This window comes from Schistocerca nitens, chromosome 2 (genome assembly GCF_023898315.1).
Source record: "Schistocerca nitens isolate TAMUIC-IGC-003100 chromosome 2, iqSchNite1.1, whole genome shotgun sequence".
Lineage (NCBI taxonomy): Eukaryota > Metazoa > Arthropoda > Insecta > Orthoptera > Acrididae > Schistocerca > Schistocerca nitens.
The window spans coordinates 197255194-197278016 of record NC_064615.1 but is presented as its reverse complement, the minus strand read 5'-3'; the positions used below and the strand labels follow the sequence as shown (position 1 = coordinate 197278016).

At 44.3% G+C, this 22823-nt stretch overlaps 1 protein-coding gene across 1 annotated transcript in view; it reads left to right on the top strand.

The window, feature by feature from the left end:
- The window catches only part of LOC126234920 (carboxypeptidase B-like), a 250260-nt gene that overhangs the window by 215780 nt on the left and 11657 nt on the right, over nt 1-22823 (top strand). The window contains exons 4-8 of the mRNA XM_049943660.1: nt 1812-1917; nt 10079-10246; nt 16833-17044; nt 17541-17569; nt 18380-18741. Coding sequence (XP_049799617.1) covers nt 1812-1917; nt 10079-10246; nt 16833-17044; nt 17541-17569; nt 18380-18741 — 877 coding nt within the window. The remainder of the gene's footprint in view (nt 1-1811; nt 1918-10078; nt 10247-16832; nt 17045-17540; nt 17570-18379; nt 18742-22823) is intronic.

The window sequence follows — 22823 nt, the reverse complement described above, 5'->3', positions numbered from 1 at the left end:
GCGTGTTTATGCAAGGCCAGCAATCACTCGCCCCTGTTTTGCTGATGTTTTTCTGAGACATGCTGCAGCTGCAGCTATAGGAGAACACCCCACTGGACTTAAGGCAGTCAGTGTCGTACCAACATGGCGGATGTCCCTCCAATATCGCAATTGTAATGACAGACCCTAATAAGAGAACAATTGTTGAGAAAAGGAACGGTCGTCCAGGAAACGCAAAATGGGCTGCAGACTCACCAAACTTAACACTTCTATATGTTTATCTGTGGCCGCAATGAAAACAAGAGGTCTATAAGGAAACAATGACGATTCCAGAAGACATGGGGTGCCTTGTAACATGGGCCTGTGCTGCCGCAGATGAAATTCAACATGCGGTATTGTTCCTCCAGAATCACTGAATAGCTTGTAGCAAAGCTCAAGGTCAACATTTTGAGCACTTGCTATGACAGGCGTGATAATAAACACCCGAACCGTACCTTAGGGACGTGTTTGCTTACATTTGTTATAACAGGGTAAATGTGTGTAGAACCTCTTCTCCTGATGGCGGGCCAATGGTTTCCGGCGCTGTTATCTTGATACTATGTAATATGTAATACATGTTATGTCGTTGAAGTACTCTTACAAGATTCATTCAAATGTCAGAGAAAAAGTATATAGTTCCTTTACCAAAACAACGTCAATATCGTAATTCGGAACTATAAACGATAAAAATTACTTGCGAATGTCAGGAAATTCGCCATATTGTCCGTTACAACATGGCGAAAACCGCGTCTCGATATACTGATTCATTTTGGATCTGTTTAGGGTGGCTGCCTCGCCAAGTACAATTCTCCAGAAAGATTTTAAAATTCGCAACTGTGAATACTTAAAAAGTTGTCCGAATTGAGCAAAAATTAGCTGATTTCATTATATGTATAGACTTCTGTCCACTTATTATAGCCAAATAAGGAGTTACAATCTCAATCTGGACATTCACATTCAGGTTTGCCGTGAGTTCCCGAAGTCAGTTAAGGCAAATTCCCGGATGGTTTCTGCCGGCCACTGTGGCTGAGCGGTTCTAGGCGCTTCAGTCCGGAACCGCGCTGCTGCTACGGTCGCAGGCTCGAATCCTGCCACGGGCATGGATGTGTGTGATGTCCTTAGGTTACTATGTTTAAGTAGCTCTAAGTCTAGGGGACTGATGACCTCAGATGTTAAGTCCCATGGTGCTTAGAGCCATTTGAACCATTTTGAACCGGATTGTTTTTGCGAAACAGACAGTTCCAAGTTAATATCCCATTCTTGGGCAGTCTGACCTTCTGCCGAATAACGAACTCGTCGTGGATAGGGCATACCTTAATCCTCCCTTGATTAGTCCCACTGGGTAAGTGAACACCCTATTGTCAGAATAAATTTTCACTCTGAAGCTTCTTGGCATGTTGCAAATGTGTCCCAGACTGGCACTCGAACCTCGGACCTTTTCTTTCGTGGGCAAGTGCTCTACTGACTGAGGTATTCTAGCGGTGAGTGGGGAACGTGGCAGCGAAGGGTAAAGGGTTCGAGTCGATGTCTACTACATGCTTTCTATCTGCCAGGAAATGAAAAACTTGTTGCTGATCATGGCGGTTGACTGTTTGGTGAAAGTAAATAAAAGTTGGTTCAGTGTTATGGTGACAATTTAATTTGTGTGATTTGTAGAAAACTGATGTCAGTTATTACTAAAGTATAAATTAACACTATTTCCTTATACTTTGTAAAACAAAACTTCTTTTAGTTGCTAGATGAACCTTGCAAAAATTTAAAAAATATTAGACACATTATGTTTTTTGTTCCAGAAGGCGATCATGGCGCAGAACCCTCGCCTGTCCAAGCAGCAGCGGAAGGAGCTGCGCACCATCCAAGGACATGACTTCACGTTCCGACGTTACCACAGATACGCAGGTAACACCAACAGAAGTAGCCTGCTGACAGTGTGGCGAGGGAACGTACTATCGTTAACGTTTACTGTTGGTGTTGTGGTCATTCATCATATCCTGTCACTCCACTGATCACTCAAGATTACATGATTACGAACACGAATATTTTCTATTCCGCTTATAATGAACTACCTTACCCACACTACAAATCCATTTACAAACAATTTGCTTGGAGAAACCAGTGTAATGAACTCTGTAACATCCACGTTCCAATTGCGATTGTTAAAATCTGGAACAATCTAGCAGCCTAACCTTAGACCCATGTGATTATGGCCTATTCGTTACAGAGGATTCGGTTTTAGCACGTAAGATGCTACAACGTCTTTTGGCTGCTTACTGGCATTACAGTCGGGAAACTTAGGAGACAATCACCACATTTACTAACCTCTAATCCCAACACAAGTTCAAACCACCGAAATGTCGTCACTCGCTACTACAGTAATGTACGCCTGTAGTTCATATTGCAATTCATTAGCTGGTGGGGTTACACGAACATGTGTATCGTCACTGTGTAATTTTTATATTCACTGTTTGCTTAAAAAATAATTTTTGTCACGAACTGGGATAATTGTTACTATATACTGTCAACCCATGGCGCCAGTGGTACACTTCCAATAAACCACCTTCTGCTACGCCATCACAACAACGACTCGCCACACTCTTAACGACTACAGTATTACTGATGAGGCGCCCGACAGTCGATTCGTTACCTACTTGAGACGTGTGTGAGTGAATGACGACTATCGATAAGTAATCGATCGTGTGCTATTTACAACTCTTCATAAAAACACAGCTCGAGGATGTGAATTAAATGCAAAAGAATTCATATTATCACTGTGCCCACAATCTCGGGTCTAACGGACTATTGCAGGTACTCTAAGTGATACCGTATTTGCGTACCATGCACGTCGCGGACATCGGTACTTTTCCCGTAAAGCCGTGACACCATAACTGACGTTGCATCTTGACTCGCTGGTGGTAGAGATCCAAACAACTGTAACTCACAAATGACAACTACAAATTTTCTAAGACGCCTCAAAAGCTAAACCCTTCTAAACTTTCTTGGGACTTGTTACAGTCAGCTTTTTTTCTGATAGTCTCTGTTGTCAGCTTCTATGAGTTCTAAATGTGAATAATTTACACACATCAAAAAAGTTTTGCATCACGCCGGTTCTCAGAATTCCTGAAGATAGACGTTGACTGTGGATATTGTATCACAGACACAGTCCCTTTGACTATTCAGAGATGTCACTAAACCCGTCCAAAGATGTAAACAACCATGCATGAGCAGCGCCTATTAGACGGACGGGGTCCGACAGCCGATCAGTTCCAGTCATTCCACCAGGAAGGAGGTACACTTCTCGTGTTGTCTGTAGTTCAACCATGCCTAGATGGTCAATACTGCGGTTCTATCACGTCCGCATTGTTACATCGTTCCAGAAACAGCTCTCAACAAGGGAAGTGTCCAGGCATCACGGAGTGAAGCAAAGCGGTGTTGTTCGGACATGGAGGAGATACAGAGAGACAGGGACTGTTGATGACATGCCTTGCTCAGGCCGCCCAACGGCTGCTACTGCAGTGGATGACCGCTACCTACGGATTATGGCTCGGAGAAACCCTGACAGCAACGCCACCATGTTGAATAATGCTTTTCGTGCAGACACAGGATGTCGTCTTACGCCTCAAACTGTGCGCAATAGGCTGCATGATGCGCAACTGCACTCCCGACGTCCATGCCGAAGTCAATCTTTGGAACCACGACACCATACAGTGCGGTACAGATGGGCCCAACAAAATGCCGAATGGACCGTTCAGAATTGGCATCACGTTCTCTTCACCGATGATGTCGCATATGCCTTCAACCATACAATCGACGGAGACGTGTTTGGAGGCAACCCGGTCAGGCCAAACGCCTTAGACACACTGTCCAGCGAGTGTAGCAAGATGGAGCTTCCATGCTGTTTCGGGGTAGCATTATGTGGGACCGACGTACGCCGCTGGTTGCTATGGAAAGCGCCGTAACGGCCTATACGAGACGTGAAGGCCATCCTCCAACCGACAGTGCAACCATATTGGCAGCATATTGGCGAGGCATTCGTCTTCATGTACGACAATTCGCGCCCCCGTCGTGCACATCTTGTAAATGACTTCCTTCAGGATAACGGCATCGCTCGACTAGAGTCTCCAGCATGTTTTCCAGACAATAATCCTATCTAACATGCCTAGGATAGATTGAAAAGGGCTGTTTATGGACGACGTGACCCACCAACTACTCTGAGGGATCTACGCCGAATGGCCATTGAGGAGTGGAACAATCTGGACCAACAGTGACTTGGTGGTGGATGGTATGACACGACGAATACAGGAGTGCATCAGTGGAAGAGGATGTGCTACTGGATATAGAGGTTATTTTATTCTAATGTCTTTCGTGAATTCTGTGTTTTGTATTGTGTATATAGTCTGAATTAGACCACATGCACACAGTTCTAAAGTTTGCATCAGTAATAAAACACAAATGAAAAAAATTAGATTGGCTCAAAAGTATTTGTTAAAAATAAACTGAAGAAAATCAGTGATGAAGTATTGGCACATGACGTTCTTGGCTTAATACTTCGTTGCATAGCCTTTTGCGTGTATTACTGTATCACACGTTTATGGCACAGAATCCACGAGTATGGCCAGTGGTTCATTTTTGGAACACAACCTACGATCAGCTTACAGACAGAAGTGATGGCAATTTATGCAGGACCTGACCATAATTTTGCAGGACAATGCTCAAGAACGTACAGTGGAAGCTGTCACTGATTTGTTTGACTGATGGGGCTGCTAAGTGCTATACCACCTACTGCACTCCCCTGACTTAAGCCCTCGTGAGTTCAACTCGATTTTTAAACTGAAGGAATCACTTCACAGCATTCGCTTCAGAACTGCTACAAATTCGTCGGGCAATAGACCGCGCCGCTCGAACTGTCAACACAACTGGCGCTGCTAAGAGTATCCTACGACTTCCACATTGCTGGCAACGGGTTATACACAATGCTGGTGGCTACTTTGAAGGTCAGTAAAACTTTGAAACACATGTCTAATTTGTACGAGCTGTAAATAAATAGTTGCCACTATTAAAGTTCAAAATGGCTCTGAGCACTATGGGACTTACCATCTGTGATCATCAGTCCCCTAGAACTTAGAACTACTTAAACCTAACTAACCTAAGGACATCACACACATCCATGCCCGAGGCAGGATTCGAACCTGCGACCGTAGCAGTCGCGCGGTTCCCGACTGCACGCCTAGAACCGCTAGACCACGGCGGCCGGCATTAAAGTTCCAACTCTCGTATTTCTACATACTTCAGACTATCCATTACTCCATGAATTTTGATTATAGGACCTACACCACTTTCTGATAAACAGGCTAACACCATGATACTTCCTCCTCTTTGCTTCATGGTGGGTATGTCGTACTTTCTGTCTTTTCTCTTGTTTTGCAGCCGACGAACGTACTGTATCCCGTCTGAGAGTAGAAGAAATTAAACTTTCTTTCATCACTCCATAACATTTTTGACGACTGTTCAGTGCTCCAAGACACGTACTTCTTAGCAAACTATAGTCTGGCTTTCCTCGTTTTAGCACTTATCATAGGTTTTCGAGAAGGTCGCCTCCCGTGCAGATCTGTAGCTGCTTAGCAACGTTAAACTGTAGAAAAATTGAATTCCTCTTCGTGTTTTACCTGTAGATCATCACGCATGCGCCCGAGCTGATTTCTTGCAATCAGCCATCGAGTGCCTTGGGGTAATTTTATCTTCGTTTTGCGTGGTTTTTCGGTAGTGACCACTTCGTACATTGTTTTCTATCAACCCCTTTTGCACTGAACGGGAAGCCACCACTGGAATCACTTCCCCAGACGGTCATGCGATGGACCTCTCTGACGAGGCTTACCCCATGACAAGACCTGCAGTAAGGCAGAACACAAAGTTTTTTTTTCTTTTTCTTTGTCGAACCCAGACATTCACAAGCTGTTGTGAGATGATGCCAAACACCTTCACGATGAAGGACCGAGGCTGGCCTCATCTCAGTACTGTTAAGAGAGCTTATCTGAAATCTACTGAATATTCTTTTGTTTTAGTCATTACCGTAGTTACACACACACACACACACACACACATATATATATATATATATATATATATATATATATATATATATATATATATATATATCCCAATGCTAATTCATATAATTAAGTCGCCTAGCTGGTCAATGGATCCACCTTCTTCTGTGCGGATACACAAACGCGTCGGACCTCCTTTGGGAAATAGACAAGGACTTCGGATAGGTGGCGTTCGATGAGAATATGTATCGGCCTTGAGGCGTGCCGAGATAGTTGCCACGGTGGCAATAACGCTGTGTCACAGCTGGCTCAGTGGTTAGCACACCTGCCTCGTGAGCAGGAGATGCTGGGTTCGAATCCCAGTCTGGGTACATATTTTTACTCGTCGCCGCTGATTCCACGTAATGTCACGATACAGCTGACAGCAGTGTTCCCCTCCCTTTCCAGTCCGCAGCTCGTGGTTTAGTGGCTAGCGTTGCTGCCTCGGGATCACGGGGTCCCGGGTTCGATTCCCGATCGGGTTGGGGATTTTCTCTGCCCTGGGACTGGGTGTTTGTGTTGTCCTCATCATTCTATCATCATCATCATCATCATTTGTGACAGTGACTGCACTGTATTGTGAATGAAAAATGGTCTGTGTAAAGACTGGGACTTTGTTCGGGCGCTGATGACCACGCAGTTGAGCGCCCCACAAACCAAACATCATTATCATCCCCTCCCTTTCCTTTCCTTTCTCCCCCTCTTCACCTTCAATTTACATTTAATTGCTGTAAGTAAATACTGGAATTACATTTGCTGTATGTAGTTAAGTTTGTTGCATTCTTCCCATGGTTACCTGCACTCAGCAATCAAGAAATGTAAACGTGGCAATATCAAGCAGACTTCTGTCTGAACAGCAAGCAATTTTTTTTGATTCCGCGAACGAAAAAACAAGTTTACCATCTGAAACGTCCCCTTTGAACAATTATAAAGGGCTGTCCTTAAACTGACGCACAATATTTTTAGCGCAACGCAATCTGACTTTCAATAATCTCTACAAGAGAATGGCCCTGGCTAACATTAACCTGTACTTTTCACAAATCACTTACCTCACAAAAATCTTGGTTACTCCCACTACTGCAATACACCAAGCGCCACTACTGCCAGCTAAATAAAAGATTCAAACTATGGAAGGCACTAACTACTGATAGGGATAGTTAGCAAATGAAAGATATTAATAGAGAACAAACAATGTATTTACCTTGATATCATCATATACATATATATATAGGGCAGTTAATGACAAATTTCAAAACTCCGCCATCTCTCTCCCCACATCCACCACTGCTGGCGGCTCACCTCCAACTGCGCAACGCTATGCGCTGTTCACAGCCAGCTGCCTAACACTACAATGGCGAGTATTACAACAATGCAAAGCAGCCACAGACTGCACACAGCACAGCCAGTGATTTTCATACAGAGGTGGCGTTACCAATAAAAAAAACCTAAACAGTCTACTTACATAGCCCCCATGCTCCCCAAAAAAAAATTTTCATATTGTTTTGGGCACTGGGCAATACATATTTGTTAAAATTTTTCATAATCGTAATTACAATAACAAAGAAATCAAATGCACACACTTATTGATACAATGTTGGTCAAAAGCTAAAATTTTCTCACAGTCCATAAAGATAGTCCTGATCGTTGATCACAGTAAAATTGCCGTGTTTTTCACAAAATCTGAGCAGTAAAAGACAATGCACATAGACGTAGTGGATTTCCATGCAGTCTTGAAGAAGTAGTGTTGCCCTTCCAACGGAGAGACAGTGCTGACTCTTGACATGCTGACAGGTAATGGGCCACAACAGAGAAAACCCACAGCAGAGTCATTCGACGTTTTGAAGAAGATTGGTAGGTAGGTCATCACAGAGCAGACCCACTGCAGTCCTGGTAGAGATTACGGTATTGGTGGGCCACCAGAGGCGCAGACCCACTGCAGTCCTTGTAGAAATAATGGTACTGATGGATCATCAAAGATGTAGACCCACTGTAGTCCTTGTAGAGATGGCCAGCAGCCATCTGTTGTGACTGTGCAGGTGCACAATCACCATTGAAGAGTCTTGCGGCTAATATAGCAAGTCCATAACCACCACTTGTGCACTCACAAAGTTTTTGGAATTGTCCTTAGAACCAGCAATGCTGTTATCCAGTCCCTTGCTGAATTATTAACACATGTGCAAACACTAACAGTCCCTACTTCTCACATATTGTCCATATACTATGACCAACAGAAATGTGTGCAGTGAAATGAATGCTTACAAGTTACTTAGTTTGATAAACTGGTGTCAATTACAATTTTATAACATGAGAATACAATTACAAAGGTACAAAATACATCATTAAAAACATAATAATACAGATAACATTTGTAGTACAGGCTTTACAAAAGAATCACAATAACATATACATCAGTGTTACAGGAATTATGACATAAGTAAACACATAAAGATCAGAAGAACTTTTGAAACATCACCTTCACATGTGAGCAACAAACCAGAATAAATAATGTCTATAAACATTTTTACAAAGAAAATAACATATTATTAATGCAAATTATATTTGAGGATAACAGTATTCCTCATCATAGTGAATGTAGCTTAGTACTAGAACAGAAAAAAATTTCTATGAAACAGTACACAGAGACAGGAAGAAAAGAAATACACAAGGGTACACAAACACATAGCATAATAACACAGGGGGAAAGGACAGGGTTTGTTTTCAATATAACATTTGGTACTGCAGTATTTTGTGAACAAAACCTTTTTTTGTTCTTGGAGATCTCCCTTCATTCATCATTATTCCCAAAAAGTCCTATCTATACCTCCTTTTTGTATTCCAACCATATTTCTTTCAAAATAATTATGGCTCATTGTATAATACTCATTTTGGCCCAAAACGTTTTCATATACCTTGTCAATGTATTGCTTCCAATTCATCATAGTTAGTTTCTTATATAGTCTACCCCCTCTTAAGCTAACTTAAATCTACTGAGCTCAGATGCTAAACTAAGGGACGAGGCAATGCAGCAGCACAAAACAATTAACACAAACAGCAATGATCAAAAATACAAATGGCGAAGCAAGCAGCATAAATTACAACTAATATAAGGCAATGAGCAGCAAACAAGAAAAATAAATCAGTAGTAAAACTGGCTTAGAAGAGTAACACAAATTAAAATTCAGTAGCACTATTCCTGGCAAACAGCATAACTTATACCTAAACATGACAAAGTTCAAGCAGAAAAAGTATTACACTAAAAATGGCCATGTCTAATACCTATGTCACATCTTAACACTAGAGTGATGCATCACGAGAACTTACACTAGCAGATAAGTTACCAAATCGTAAAGAAATTATTTATGCAATTCCTGTGAAGGGAAATGTCTATTTATGTGCCCTCGTTTTCTTGGAAGTAGATCACAAAACTATTATTTACTGGATCTGTAGACAGAAAATATTTATATTAGTACATCTATAAAATTTTATTTTAACCAATGCTGCAGTGCAGCTAGAAACTAGATATTTAACAAAATAGGCAAAGCAAGGCGTGAAACGTCATTCACTAGCCATATGGCATTTCATAGTGCAGTAAACAATCTTTCAACTAGAAAGACAATAGATGTGAAATGTTTCTCATCATTTCATTTCAGTAAATATCATAAATTAAGAGCTCCACAGTTTAATCATATGTTTTCCAGTGCGACCGTGTCGTTTTTGCGATGCTCTCTACAAAGAAACGTCAATAGCGAGGATAATGGCCTCCCCTTTTTTTTTCTACCTGTGCCGCTGAAAAGGGCAACCACAGACTGCACACAGCACAGCCAGTGATTTTCATACAGAGGTGGCGTTACCAATAAAAAAAACCTAAACAGTCTACTTACACATCGTACTAGTTCAACTACAAAATACTTTTGAGCGGTGCGGTACAGAAAAGTAGAGTTTTCGATCTATATATGTGTGCTGTCTTCGCTTTTCAGACATCTTGCGCTACCTGAGTTACCTGAGCTCCGCGTACCCCAGCCTGGTGGAGGTGCTCACCATCGGCCACTCGTGGGAAGGCCTGCCCCTGAAGCTGGCCCGCGTCTCCACCGGCGGAACCATCAGCAAGGACGGGCGGCCCAAGCCAGCCGTCTGGATAGACGCAGGTCAGTACCCTCCACCTACGCAAACACACTACATGCAGGGCAGCTCATACACTGACGAGCCGAAACATTATGAGCTCCGCCGGCCGATGTGGCCGAGCGGTTCTAGGAGCTTCAGTCTGGAACCGCACGACCGCTACGGTCGCAGGTTCGAATCCTGCCTCGGGCATGGATATGTGTGATGTCCTTAGGTCAACTGGGTTTAAGAAGTTCAAAGTTCTAGGGGACTGATGACCTCAGATGTTAAGTCCCATAGTGCTCAGAGCCAGCCATTATGAACTCCTCTTACTTCACGACGTATTGGTCCAAGTCTGGAACTCAACGCAGCAGTGATTATGCAAGGAATTGAGCTTTTTGTGCGGGAAGGAAGTACGCACGTCAATACAATAGTGGGTTCTTTGGCTTGCTCCGAGAGGAGATTGAGTTGAACTATGACACATATAACGTTAGTTCACTTTCTTAGAATACAGATACGAAGATTTACTTACCTTGGTAAAATCCATTTCCCCAGGAATGTTGTGAGTATTTACAACTGTCTCTGAATGTTTATGTATCACATAAATTTACAAGGCTCTTCACTTGAAGAATAATTTGCAGAATGTTCACAAAAGAAAGGGACTTATGACGTAAAAAAGTTACTGTATGTATGAAACCCCGGTACGATGTAAGAGAGAACCTGATGGCCCTAATCACATCAGGTTAAGTAAACAAATAAAGAGCCCGCCCGGTTAGCCATGCGGTCTAACGCACGGCCTTCCGGATTGGGAAGGAGCGCCTGGTCCCCGGCACGAATCCGCCCGGCCGAATTGTGTCGAGGTCCGGTGAGCGGGCCAGTCTGTGGATAGTCTTTAAGGCGGTTTTCCATCTGCCTCGGCGAATGCGGACTGATTCACCTTATTCCACCTCATCTACACTATGTCGGCGATTCCTGCGCAAACAAGTTCTCCACGTACGCGTACACTACCATTACTCTACCACGAAAACATAGGGGTTACACTCGTCTGGTGTGAGACGTTCCATGGGGAGTCTACCGGGGACCAAACCGCACAATAACTCTGAAAGAGTGGTTCGGTGTAGGGCGGCGGAGGGGTGAAGTGGACTGCGGTAGTCGTCGTGGAGTTGTGGACCACTGCGGTTGCGGCGGGGACGGAGCCTCTCCGTCTTTTCTAGGCCCCGGTTAACATACAATACAAACAAATAAATACAAAAGGGAAGATGGGACTGCTGTCATCAGTTTGTCTTCTTCTTCCGAGTTTCAGGAACTGAAAACTCCCTTTATCGCCACTGCGAATAGTTTTGGTGATGGGAATCTCCATGCATGAATCAGATTTCAGTTCTGAACTTCGCGCTATCCTATCTAACTAACGGAAACTGTATCATTTAGGTATATCCTCCGCAGTATACCCTTTAGCGAACAAATTGTGTACTCATGTTTAGAAAGAAAGCGTAACGTAACATCTCGAATCATTAGAGGTAGGACGTTCATATTCACAGGACGTGTACACCAATACGTTCTACAGAAATGATTAGCCTTTGAACCAAGTCGCCCTGCGGATTCAAGGTCAACATTCATGTCACGGCGCAACACTATCTACAGGTAAAATGAGCCTGCCGCTCTCGTTATCGGTATAAGCCGAAAAATGGTTCAAATGGCTCTGAGCACTATGGGACTTAACTTCTGAGGTCATCAGTCTCCTAGAACTTAGAACTACTTAAACCTAACTTAACCTAAGGACGTCACACACATCCATGCCCGAGGCAAGATTCGAACCTGCAACCGTAGCGGTCGCGCGGTTCCAGACTGTAGCGCCTAGAACCGCTCGGCCACCCCGGCCGGTGGTATAAGCCGAAGGTAATAAATCAGTGTGACTTGAGTAGACGTTAAGGATGTCTCGGAGACGTGTGCGCGTATGTCAAATCAGTGACTTGAAAGAGGACTTGTTATTGTTAAAGTAGAATGTGATGCATCCATCCAGGAAATTGCTGTTCGTGTAGGCACTGCAGGACAGATCTGCGTCCTCCTAGGCTCTGGTGCAACAGGGGAACAGTGGAACAGCGTAACACAGCGTGTATTAACACCTTCATCCACCAGTCCGCCTACCTTTGAAGAATGTGCAGAAACATGCTAGACGGAAATGGTGTAACGACGTCAGTGGGGACAGGAATAGCATCAGATAGTGTTTTCAGACGAATACAGTTCCTGTTTGTTTGAAAATAAGGGCCGCATTTTGTTTAACCGCAAACAGGGGAAGCGGCATCACACTGACTGCATTCGCACAAGGCATACATCCACTTATGGTGTGGGGTGCTGTTTGGTACAACCACAAATCACAGTTGCTGCATGTCCAGGGCACTGTGACCAGTGTGACCTACGTGAATGACAACCTGCGACCCATATCCACACCCTTTCTGCGCCATAAACCAGACCCCCCTTTCAGCAAGACAATGCACGACCACATGTTGTTGCACGTACACTTGCCTTCTCGGTGTCACAGGATGTCAGCCTTTTACCATGGCCAGCCAGATGACCAGACTTGCCGCCAATCGAAAATGTGTGGAATATGGAGAGACGATGGGTTCTGTGCTGTGATCCAGTGTGAAGCACCACAAATTACCTTTGGAACCACGTGAATACAGCATGGATAGCTATATCACAGGATACCATTCGCGCCTTATACACGCGGATGCCATCACGCATGAATAAATTATCAGGGCCCAAGGTGGACCCTGTGCCTACAACGCAACAGGACACAAGCTGACCACGGCGACTGAAATGTAATCATTTCTGCAGAACATACTAATGTACATCCTGTGAAAATGAATGTCATATCTGTAGTAGTTCAAGGTGTTCTGTCTTTTTTGAAAAAGAGTGTTCATTGAACGTTTGTTAATGTGGATTTAAATGATCAGAATAAAAAAAACAACACGTTCTAACTTTTACATAAAATTATGCAATATACGCAACAGAAGCAGAGAAGAAGACCTGTCTCCATGACCAACTGAACGTGACAAGCAACTTACTCTTTATGTTGATAAAAAAGCAGTAAAACTATATTCGAACATGCGATCATCAGAATACTATCACACAATACCTCTTCTTTCACTCCCCCGTCGTTCTCTCGAAGTATCTACTAATAAAACCCAGTTGTATGAAAACCTCCAACGTAACCTTCCCCATTCTTTAACACCTATTCTAGGCATATCCAGCGTTCATACACAAACTAGAAAAAGCGACAGGTGGGGCAACACTTCCATACACAAGAAACCAACAAACCCCAAGTGACTAAACATGTCTTCCAACAACAAAAATCACCGAGCGAGATGGTGCTGTGGTTGGCACACTGGACGACGGTTCAAACCCGCACACTGGACGACGGTTCAAACCCGCGTCCGGCCATCCTTATTCAGGTTTTGCGTGATTCCTCTAAATAGCTTCAGTCAAATGCCGGAATGGTTCCTTTGAACGCGCACGGCCGATTTCCTTCCCCATCCTTACCAAATCCGATGGGACCGATGACCTCGCTGTTTGGTCACCTCCTTCGAATCAACCAACCAACCAACAAAAAATCATCACGTACTATCAATCTGAACTAGATCATCAGTCAAAGGTTTCACGTCGTATAGGACAAGCAAAACCAAGTGCGAAACACAAGAAAACAGAAAATTTCAATGGAAGTGTATGTCGACTATTTTAAAGTGGGAGAGCGTCTCATAACCTACTACCAGATGAGAGGGAACACAAAATTTTGGAGCAGGGTAATAACAATTTACTGTGTGTGCATTATTTTAGGCCGTTCTTCCGCAGTCGCACTTTTAGAAGTAATAATGGCAGTCATGCCGCCTTTTGTGAACGTGTGAAGTGCTGGTTCAAATGGTTCAAATGGCTCTGAGCACTATGTGACAACATCTGAGGTCTTCAGTCCCCTAGACTTAGAACTACTTAAACCTAACTAACCTAAGGACATCACACACATCCATTCCCGAGGCAGGATTCGAACATGCGACCGTAGCAGCAGCGCGGTTCCGGACTGGAGCGCCTAGAACCGCTCGGTCACTACGGCCGGCGTGTGAAGTGTAATTTAGACTATACGGGTATCCTACTTTATGTAAATCATCACTGGTAGTGAATGTAGCACTTATGTTCCTTTTTACCAATCGGTTTCTCAAGTTTAAAACTGCTTGTTAGGCCTCGCGTTTTTTTGAGTTCATTATTTTGTCCTATGTACAGGTGTCCAATTTTTAGCACATTGTACTGCACTTGCTACCTTATTTTCTCGTTTGTGCGTTTTTATATCCCCATATTTAGCTAGTGATTATGTCTATATTGTCACGTGTACAGAATCAAAGACGATTGCATTCGTGATCGAAACAACGTGCACTGCGAGGTGAATGTGTGACTAGGAGAAACGAGAAATATCGCCAACCTGCCGCCTGTACCATTTTTGTCACAATTGTGTGTATGTGTGTGTGTGTGTGAGAGAGAGAGAGAGAGAGAGCTCGCGCGCTTGAGTGCGCACAGGGGTGTGAATACAGAAGCTTTCTTCTTTGCGAGAGTTGCGTTATGGGCATTGGGAGAAATGAGAAATGTTGCAGAAAATTGGATGTACCTGGAATAGTAACAATATTAACAGGGGATGTTTAAGGGTGCGTCGGAGGTTTTTGGTAGTTATTTGAAGGCAATCGTTTGATAATGAAAGCAAAAAGGACTGTGTACCAGTATTCTGATGATCACTTGTTGGAATATCGTTCTGCTGCTTTTTCTGTTGATGTAAACAGTAAGTTGCTTGTCATGTTCACTTGGGCACTGAGACAGGTCTTCTCCTCTGCTTTTGTTTTGTATATTTCATTATTTTTTTGTAAATTTAGGAGTCGTTTATTACTGTTTAATGTGATCGTTTTACAACTACGTGAACAAACGTTTGACGTACTATATGTCCACTAAAAGAATCACCAACCCGATTCTACGAGAGTGAGTCAAGTGAAAACCTTAAATTTGTAATAACAAACCAAAATTTCGCGCCGTTATCCTGTAAGTTGGTAAGCGTGCTACAAACAGCATGCAGAATGGCCTGTAGGTGGCAGCATAGTGCAGATGCACTCATACCGTCGCAGTATCAGTATAAAGATGGCCGCCCCACTTGCGAGTTGTACCAGGTAAGAACAGCGTTCAGTCATTCGGTTTTTTCGTAGTGACGGTGTGAAACCTATTGAAATTCATCGACGAATGAAGGTTGAGTACGGTGATGCATGTTTGTCACAGCAGAAAGTCTAAATTGGAGTAGGAAGTTCGCAAATAGTGTGACTTCAGTGGAAGATGCTCCTCGTCCAGGTCAGGCACAACGAGTTGTGACTCCACAGAACATTGCAGCAGTTGAAGCCATAGTGAAGGAAAACCGCCGAATGACATTGCAGCATGTTTACTGATTAGTCGTGGGTTAGCACACCACATTGTGCATGATGTGCTCCAGTTTCACAAAGTGTCTGCAAGATGGGTGCCACGCCAGCTGACTCCTGAAATGAGAGAACGACGTGTTGATGCTTATGAAGAACTTCTTCGGCGCTTTGAACGAGAAAGTGATGGCTTCCTTGCAAAGAATCGTTACTGGGGACGAAACCTGGTTTCACTTCCACCAACCGGAAACGAAGAGAGCGAGCAGGGAATGGCGCCATTCCTCATCACCAAAACCAAAGAAGTTTCGAACAGAACCAAAAGCAGGGAAGGTTATGCTGACTCTCTTTTGGGACGAAAAAGGCGTCATTTTGGAGCATTACGTGCCTAGAAGGACCACTGCATCATACACAGATCTCCTAAAAAATCATCTGCGGCCTACAGTCAAATCAAAGCGTCGTGGATTGTTGACAGCACGTGTCCTTTTGCAACATGACAATGCAAGGCCCCACACTGCCCATACAACAGTTGCAACAATCACCGACCTACATTTTGAGTGTCTTCCTGATCCACCATACTCACCAGACCTTGCCCCAAGCGATTTCCATATGTTTCGACCACTCAAAGACGCAATGGGAGGAAAGAAGTTGCGTTCTGATGAAGAAGTACGCCACGCAGTGCATGAGTGGTTGCGCGGACTACCAAAAGAACTTTTTTCTAAAGGAATTTATGCACTTTGTAAGCGCTGGAGGACTTGCATTAAGCGTGGGGGAGATTACATTGAAAAGTGAAACAGCTTTGTACCACTTGTGCACAATAAATAATATCATAAAAAATATTAAAGGTTTTGATTTGACTCACCCTCGTACGTATTGATATTAAATAGCAATACTGCATTTTAAAAAAGGGGTATACTGTGTAAAAAAAAAGTTGTACATTAGTTACAGTAGTCTAATTGGTCTACTGTTTCTTTTACATCGTGTTCGTTTCCTTTCTTGTCAGGCTAATTATTGCATGATGATTTGGTAGCTGTCATTTACACTAACATCCTGTCACACACGTGACACACTTATAACTGAACCTATGGAACAAGTACATGTTTAAATGAGTTGTAGCTGTTATTAAAATCGCTACTGTTGCGGGTCGCGCCCGCCATTTGGCGTTCTCCACTGACGTAACTGGCTGTTTGGTTGCCGGCAGGCGCCCACGGCCGTGAGTGGGTGTCTCCCGCGGTGGCGCTGTTCGTGCTGCGCCAGCTGGTGGAGAACTACCAGGTGAACCGGCGCGTCGTCGACGCCGCGGAGTGGTTCGTGCTGCCCGTGGCCAACCCGGACGGCTACGAGTACAGCCACACTACCGACCGCCTGTGGCGCAAGACCCGCTCCACGCACACCTCGGCCGCCGCCAGGTACGTGCCCTCTGCCCCAGCTGCAAACGTACCTCGCTGCAATATTCTAAGGGTGACTCAGAGGCCCCTACCGATCCGTTCTATGCAACCCGCACTACGTCCCTACCGATGCGTTTTATGCAACCCGCACTACTTCCTTACCAGAAACGATATCCAGACAGGTCACAGCCACGTAATTGATGTAAGTTCCCTCTCAAAGCTTTGTTTGCAAATTGAACCATGTGTAAAAAATACAAGTGAGGATTGGCCAGGAGTTAAACCGTATTTTTGGCCCAAGAGACATCTTACTTCTGCCACACTTATCGAAGTGTCTCCAGCCCTTCTATGTGTTCAAAAATGGCTCTGAGCACTATGGGACTTAACTTCTGAGGTCATCAGTCCCCTAGAACTTAGAAATACTTAAACCTAACTAACGTAAGGACATCACACACATCCATGCCCGAGGCAGGATTCGAATCTGCGACCGAATCGATCGCGCGGTTCCAGACTGAAGCGCCTAGAACCGCACGGCCACTTCGACCGGCTTTCTGTGTGTGATCAGCCGTGTAGTCTTACAGGTTTTGGATGTTTCTGTAAGTTTATTCCGTTTTTAGTGCTCAGTTTTTCGTAAATACTTCAAAGGTGTTGCTTTGTGGAGTATGTATCACCATTGGAAACAACGAAACTAACAGGAGACATCGAAAGTGGAAGTGCAGAAGTAACAATCTGCAGGTTTATAACCCTATGAAAAGATCAACACCGATGTCATTTAAGAAACTCCACATGACAGAACAATATTGTTGGCTATTTCGCTGTGGAAATCTGAAGCACATTGTCATAATGTCACACAGTAACTAGTAAAGTGTATGAAGGCATCTTTTGGGGGGACGAAATTTAGGGGCCATCTTCGGAAATTTTGTGGTGACGTGTTCTGTTAGGATGCCTATGTAAGAATGAGGGGGGGGGGGGCGTAAGAGGAATTGCGAGCTTCGTGGAAGAACAGTTTGGATTTTCTTTTGAAGGGTTCGGTAATTTATGGAAATCTGTTTGCATCTAGAGATCTCTGATAGATGTGTAACGGGGTGCATTTAGTGCTAAGCGCAAAAATTTGTTTCGTACAATCGAACTTTCTTAATGTTAGCGACCTTGTACTCAATGAGCGAGAGAATGTGAAAATCCTGCGCACGGTATTTGAAGGCGTTGCGGGTTGCATAAAACCGAGAATTAGGGGCAGCTGAACGACGATGTTTAGCAGAATACATTGCGTCTTTACTCGGTGTGTAAGGGTTGTTCCCCTGCTACCACGCTGGAGAAGAGACCTGGTGACTGGAGTGTATGTGTGTGTGTGTGTGTGCGGCAGGTGGCTGTGGCGGCAGTGCGCGGGGGCGGACCTGAACCGCAACTGGGGCTTCCACTGGGGCGGCGCGGGCGCGTCTCGCGACCCCTGCTCGGAGCGGTTCGCGGGCCCGCGCGCCTTCAGCGAGCCCGAGGCGCGCGCCGCCGCAGACTTCGTGACGGACCGCGCGGGCCGCGTGCGCCTCTTCCTGTCGCTGCACGCCTACTCGCAGGCGTGGCTGGCGCCCTGGGGCCACTCGCGCCGCCCGCCGCCCGACGCGCAGGACCTCATGGACGTCGCCCGGCTCGCCGTGGAGGCCGCCGCCCGCGTCACGGGCCAGCCCTACCGCATGGGCCACGCCAGGGACCTCGCCGCGCCCAGAGCCGGTCAGTCCTCTCCCCTCTACACGAGTCGCTACATTAAGGGCAGGCGAACAATACTCTGAAACTTTGCAGATGATGCAGTAACGGTATCTGATTGTGGTGTGTATACTGTAAGACCTTCGGTACACACACCATCAGATTATTTGACTTGTCGCTCTAACGAAGAAGGCGAGTGTCAGCAATATGTCTTGTGGTCTTATCGTGGCGTGTTTATCTTCTGCCATTAGGTCAGACGATAGAAATGCCACTTGCACGCTTAGAGTAGCAGTTGGACGGTGACCAACTTTAAACAGAACTTGATTAATTTTCACACTCAACTATTAAAATAATAAAAAGCATAGATATTACGTAACTTGATTCTGGATGCTGTTTACAACTGACAATCTGAAGTTCCTTTGGTCTTGGTACGTTAATCTTATTCTCACATACCTCTGATACTTGACAAAGTGTCTATACATTTATCTTCATGGCTATGTACAGGAATATGATAATCTTCTTGGGTGCAGACTGAAACTTGACTATAGACTGGTACAGACTAATGTAGACTGGTGCAGACAAATGCAGAGTGACTAATCGGCGGTCTGTGCACTCGTTATAATACCTCGCGCGTTCAGGTATCACTACGCGAGTGTGATCCGCGAGGAGAAAAGGTTCTACGTTAGCAGCAATCTCATTGGCTGCATTACATATTAATACGCGGATCGGCGGAAGCAGAATTTCGTGCGTCTCTAAGGCAGCGCCATCTCGTAGTGCGGAGTTGGACGAGCGCTGCGCCTGCGCTGTTGTGCTTAGCGGGGCGCGCTCTAGTGGGAAAGTTGTGTACGCGCTGACTACCCAGAACTATGTACACAACACTGATCTAAAGAATCTGGACACTATTCGTACACTTTGTAACGTATTACTATCTTCACCACGTTTCCCATCGAGCCGTATACGTTATCTCGCATTTCTAACTGCTTCTCTCACACAAATAGTGATAAAAATTCAGAAATTCAGTGTTGTGACTTGGCCAGACAGCCAAGCCACTGTGAGATAGCCGAAAGGCACGCGTTTAAGCTCACGCAGGCTGGCGTGAGGTCTGGAACAGGTAAAGTAATTATACTATCAAGAAAAGTACATAGCTGCTGGAATACTTAACTTTAATCCATAATTGGTGAACATCGGTCTGACGGTACATGCATCACAACATTAATAGCAAATGATAATGGCGCCTTGCTAGGTCGTAGCAAAGGACGTAGCTGAAGGCTATGCTAACTATCGTCTCGGCAAATGAGAGCGTAATTTGTCAGTGAACCATCGCTAGCAAAGTCGGCCGTACAACTGGGGCGAGTGCTAGGACGTCTCTCTAGACCTGCCGTGTGGCGGCGCTCGGTCTGCAATCACTGACAGTGGCGACACGCGGGTCCGACGTATACTACCGGACCGCGGCCGATTTAAAGGCTACCACCTAGCAAGTGTGGTGTCTGGCGGTGACACTACATTCAGGGTCGCCACCAGCCCAAGCCCTTCATAAAGCCGTCGGCACATGGACCGTGCTGTCGAACGTTAACGTTGAGCGTGCCAAGTTCAACGTGCTGCTGAAAGCTCAGGAACGATGCGACTTGTGCATAAGGTACGTGGGCCCCAACGTGGTACACGCGATCGTAAAGCACTCCAGCGGCAGTCTGAGCGATGTTTCTAGTTCGTAAATCACACTGTTTACTCAAAGGGTGCGCGTAAAATTACCACGTTAGCTCTATTAAAACGCACATTTCCTCCATCGTCCACGAAAAGGAAAGTACCATGTCCAATCAATAAGGACACAGGCTTATAAAAGTTCCATTACAAACAGTGCGGTACAAATTTGGAATACATCTCTGCATAAGATAAACATTATTTCATCATTCCCACATTTTAGTAAAACCCCAAGGTCAGTCTTAGTTGATCACTGTTCCTACCGAGTAGCAGAATCTTTGCAACATGTGAATTACGAAGCGTAAAAGAAAAAGGAGCAAAATATCTTTATACAAGTAGCGCAAGCTGTCCTGTAGATTAAGCCAATCGAACAAAGTCACCCCTCAAAAAAAGGTGAACTTATATTTACATAACATCAAATATTATAGCATATACTTATATTAAACTAATAATAAAGTATCAGAACCTAATAAAAAAGACAAATATTGGGGAAAAAAATTTGGAAGTTTTAAGAAGCGAACCACCGCCTCAACAAACACTCAGTATTGAACAGCGACTCTACACATTACGTTAAAGCAACAACAATAGCTTGTTGCTAAATAATAATGTCTTACGCCTTGCTAAAAACGTTAATCGTAGATAATTATGTTACTAATTGAAATTTAATTATAACAAATTGTACCAAGAACAATGCGTTTTGGGTGGATCTTCAGTGTGTCACTGCCTTCAAATAGCCTACTCTCATAACACGCAAGTTACAATAATTGTTTTGCCACAAATATGATGTTTCTCATTATTTTATTGGAGCGAATCACACAACTAACAACGGGTTTCCCATTGATTCTCAATTTGCTGGTTCTCAGAAACGGCATATATACGTATAGGCTTGAAATGAATGCCAATATGGCGTCCCATAACTCTGTACTGAAGGGAGACGGCGTGCGTGTGACGTAGGTAGCATTGTGCCATCTCATTGGTCAACGCTCAGACGCACGCTCAGAATATCTGACATGCCAGATATTGCTCTGCACGTTCGGAAAGACTCCCGAACGTGCTATTCCACGCTATGACGTCAGAAACTAGGCACGCTCAACGCTCGACGTTCGGATGCACGGTCCGTGTGCCGACGGCTTAACCATTTAGAAAAAAACGGAGCTGGAAAATGATTAGTTTAATTCCTTTAATAATTTAACTACAAGTATGCAAATTTCTTTAAGTAGCCATATAAATAACACTCCATGTCGTGCATGAAGCAACACCACAGAATCTATCTTTCACGTACATTATTTATTGTATCTAAGTATTTGGTTGCACATCCTAACTACTCATAACTGGTGCCTGACTAGAAATATTTACCGAGCGAGGTGGCGCAGTGGTTAGTACACTGGACTCACATTCGGGAGGACGACGGTTCAATCCCGTCTCCGGCCATCCTGATTTAGGTTTTCCGTGATTTCCCTAAATCGCTTCAGGCAAATGCCGGGATGGTTCCTTTGAAAGGGCACGGCCGATTTACTTCCCTCACCCGAGCTTGCGCTCCGTCTCTAATGACTTCGTTGTCGACGGGACGTTAAACACTAATCTCCTCCTCCTCCCTCTGGAAATATTTAAGTAAGAATTACGTGAGAATGTAACAGAGCACAATTTAACGACAGCAAGGAGAAACACAAAAAACGGGGGTGGGAGACAATGATACTATCATCTCCTTTGCATTAATACCATAAAAATATCTCAGTGAGATTCGCATTGCGATTCTACACATGCACTATTCTGGACAGAGGTTTAACCAATGCACGAAGTTGTGCGATAATTATTCAACATACTAACTGCGTCTGCTGCTTGCAAACGGTCGAACTAGAGCACGTGCTGCATTCCGAATCAAACGGTTGTGCTGCTTTGCAGAAAGCGCACGAAAGAACAGATATTCTTGCAGAAAACATAGCTCATTAAAAAAGCAAACTGTTAAAGCCTATTGCGGTGCCGTGGTGGACCAGAAGGGTAATTGATTACCAAACACGTGGCATAAAATCGACACACAAAGACAAAAGCAACTTACACAAAATATAAGATTAAAAATCATTAAAAATCACACTCGCTTCGACACAGTATTACACTCACGTACGGTTGAAGTGATCCTAACCAGCTTTTCCTAATCAGATTTATCGTTTGAAATTCTAGTACATCGTTGTTCAAAATGAACAAGGTAACTTCCACACTTTTCTACTCAACACCCAAAAATCGCCATTTAAAGCAATATAGTTATGGCACATTCGGAATAATAAATCGCTTCACACGCTTCAGTTAAGCTGAAGTTCTTAAGTATTTCAACAGTTATACATAACGAAGTCTTAACTCAACCTGCTTCCTATCACCTGAAACCCCCCTTAAGAGCTACGATCCATACTCACTAA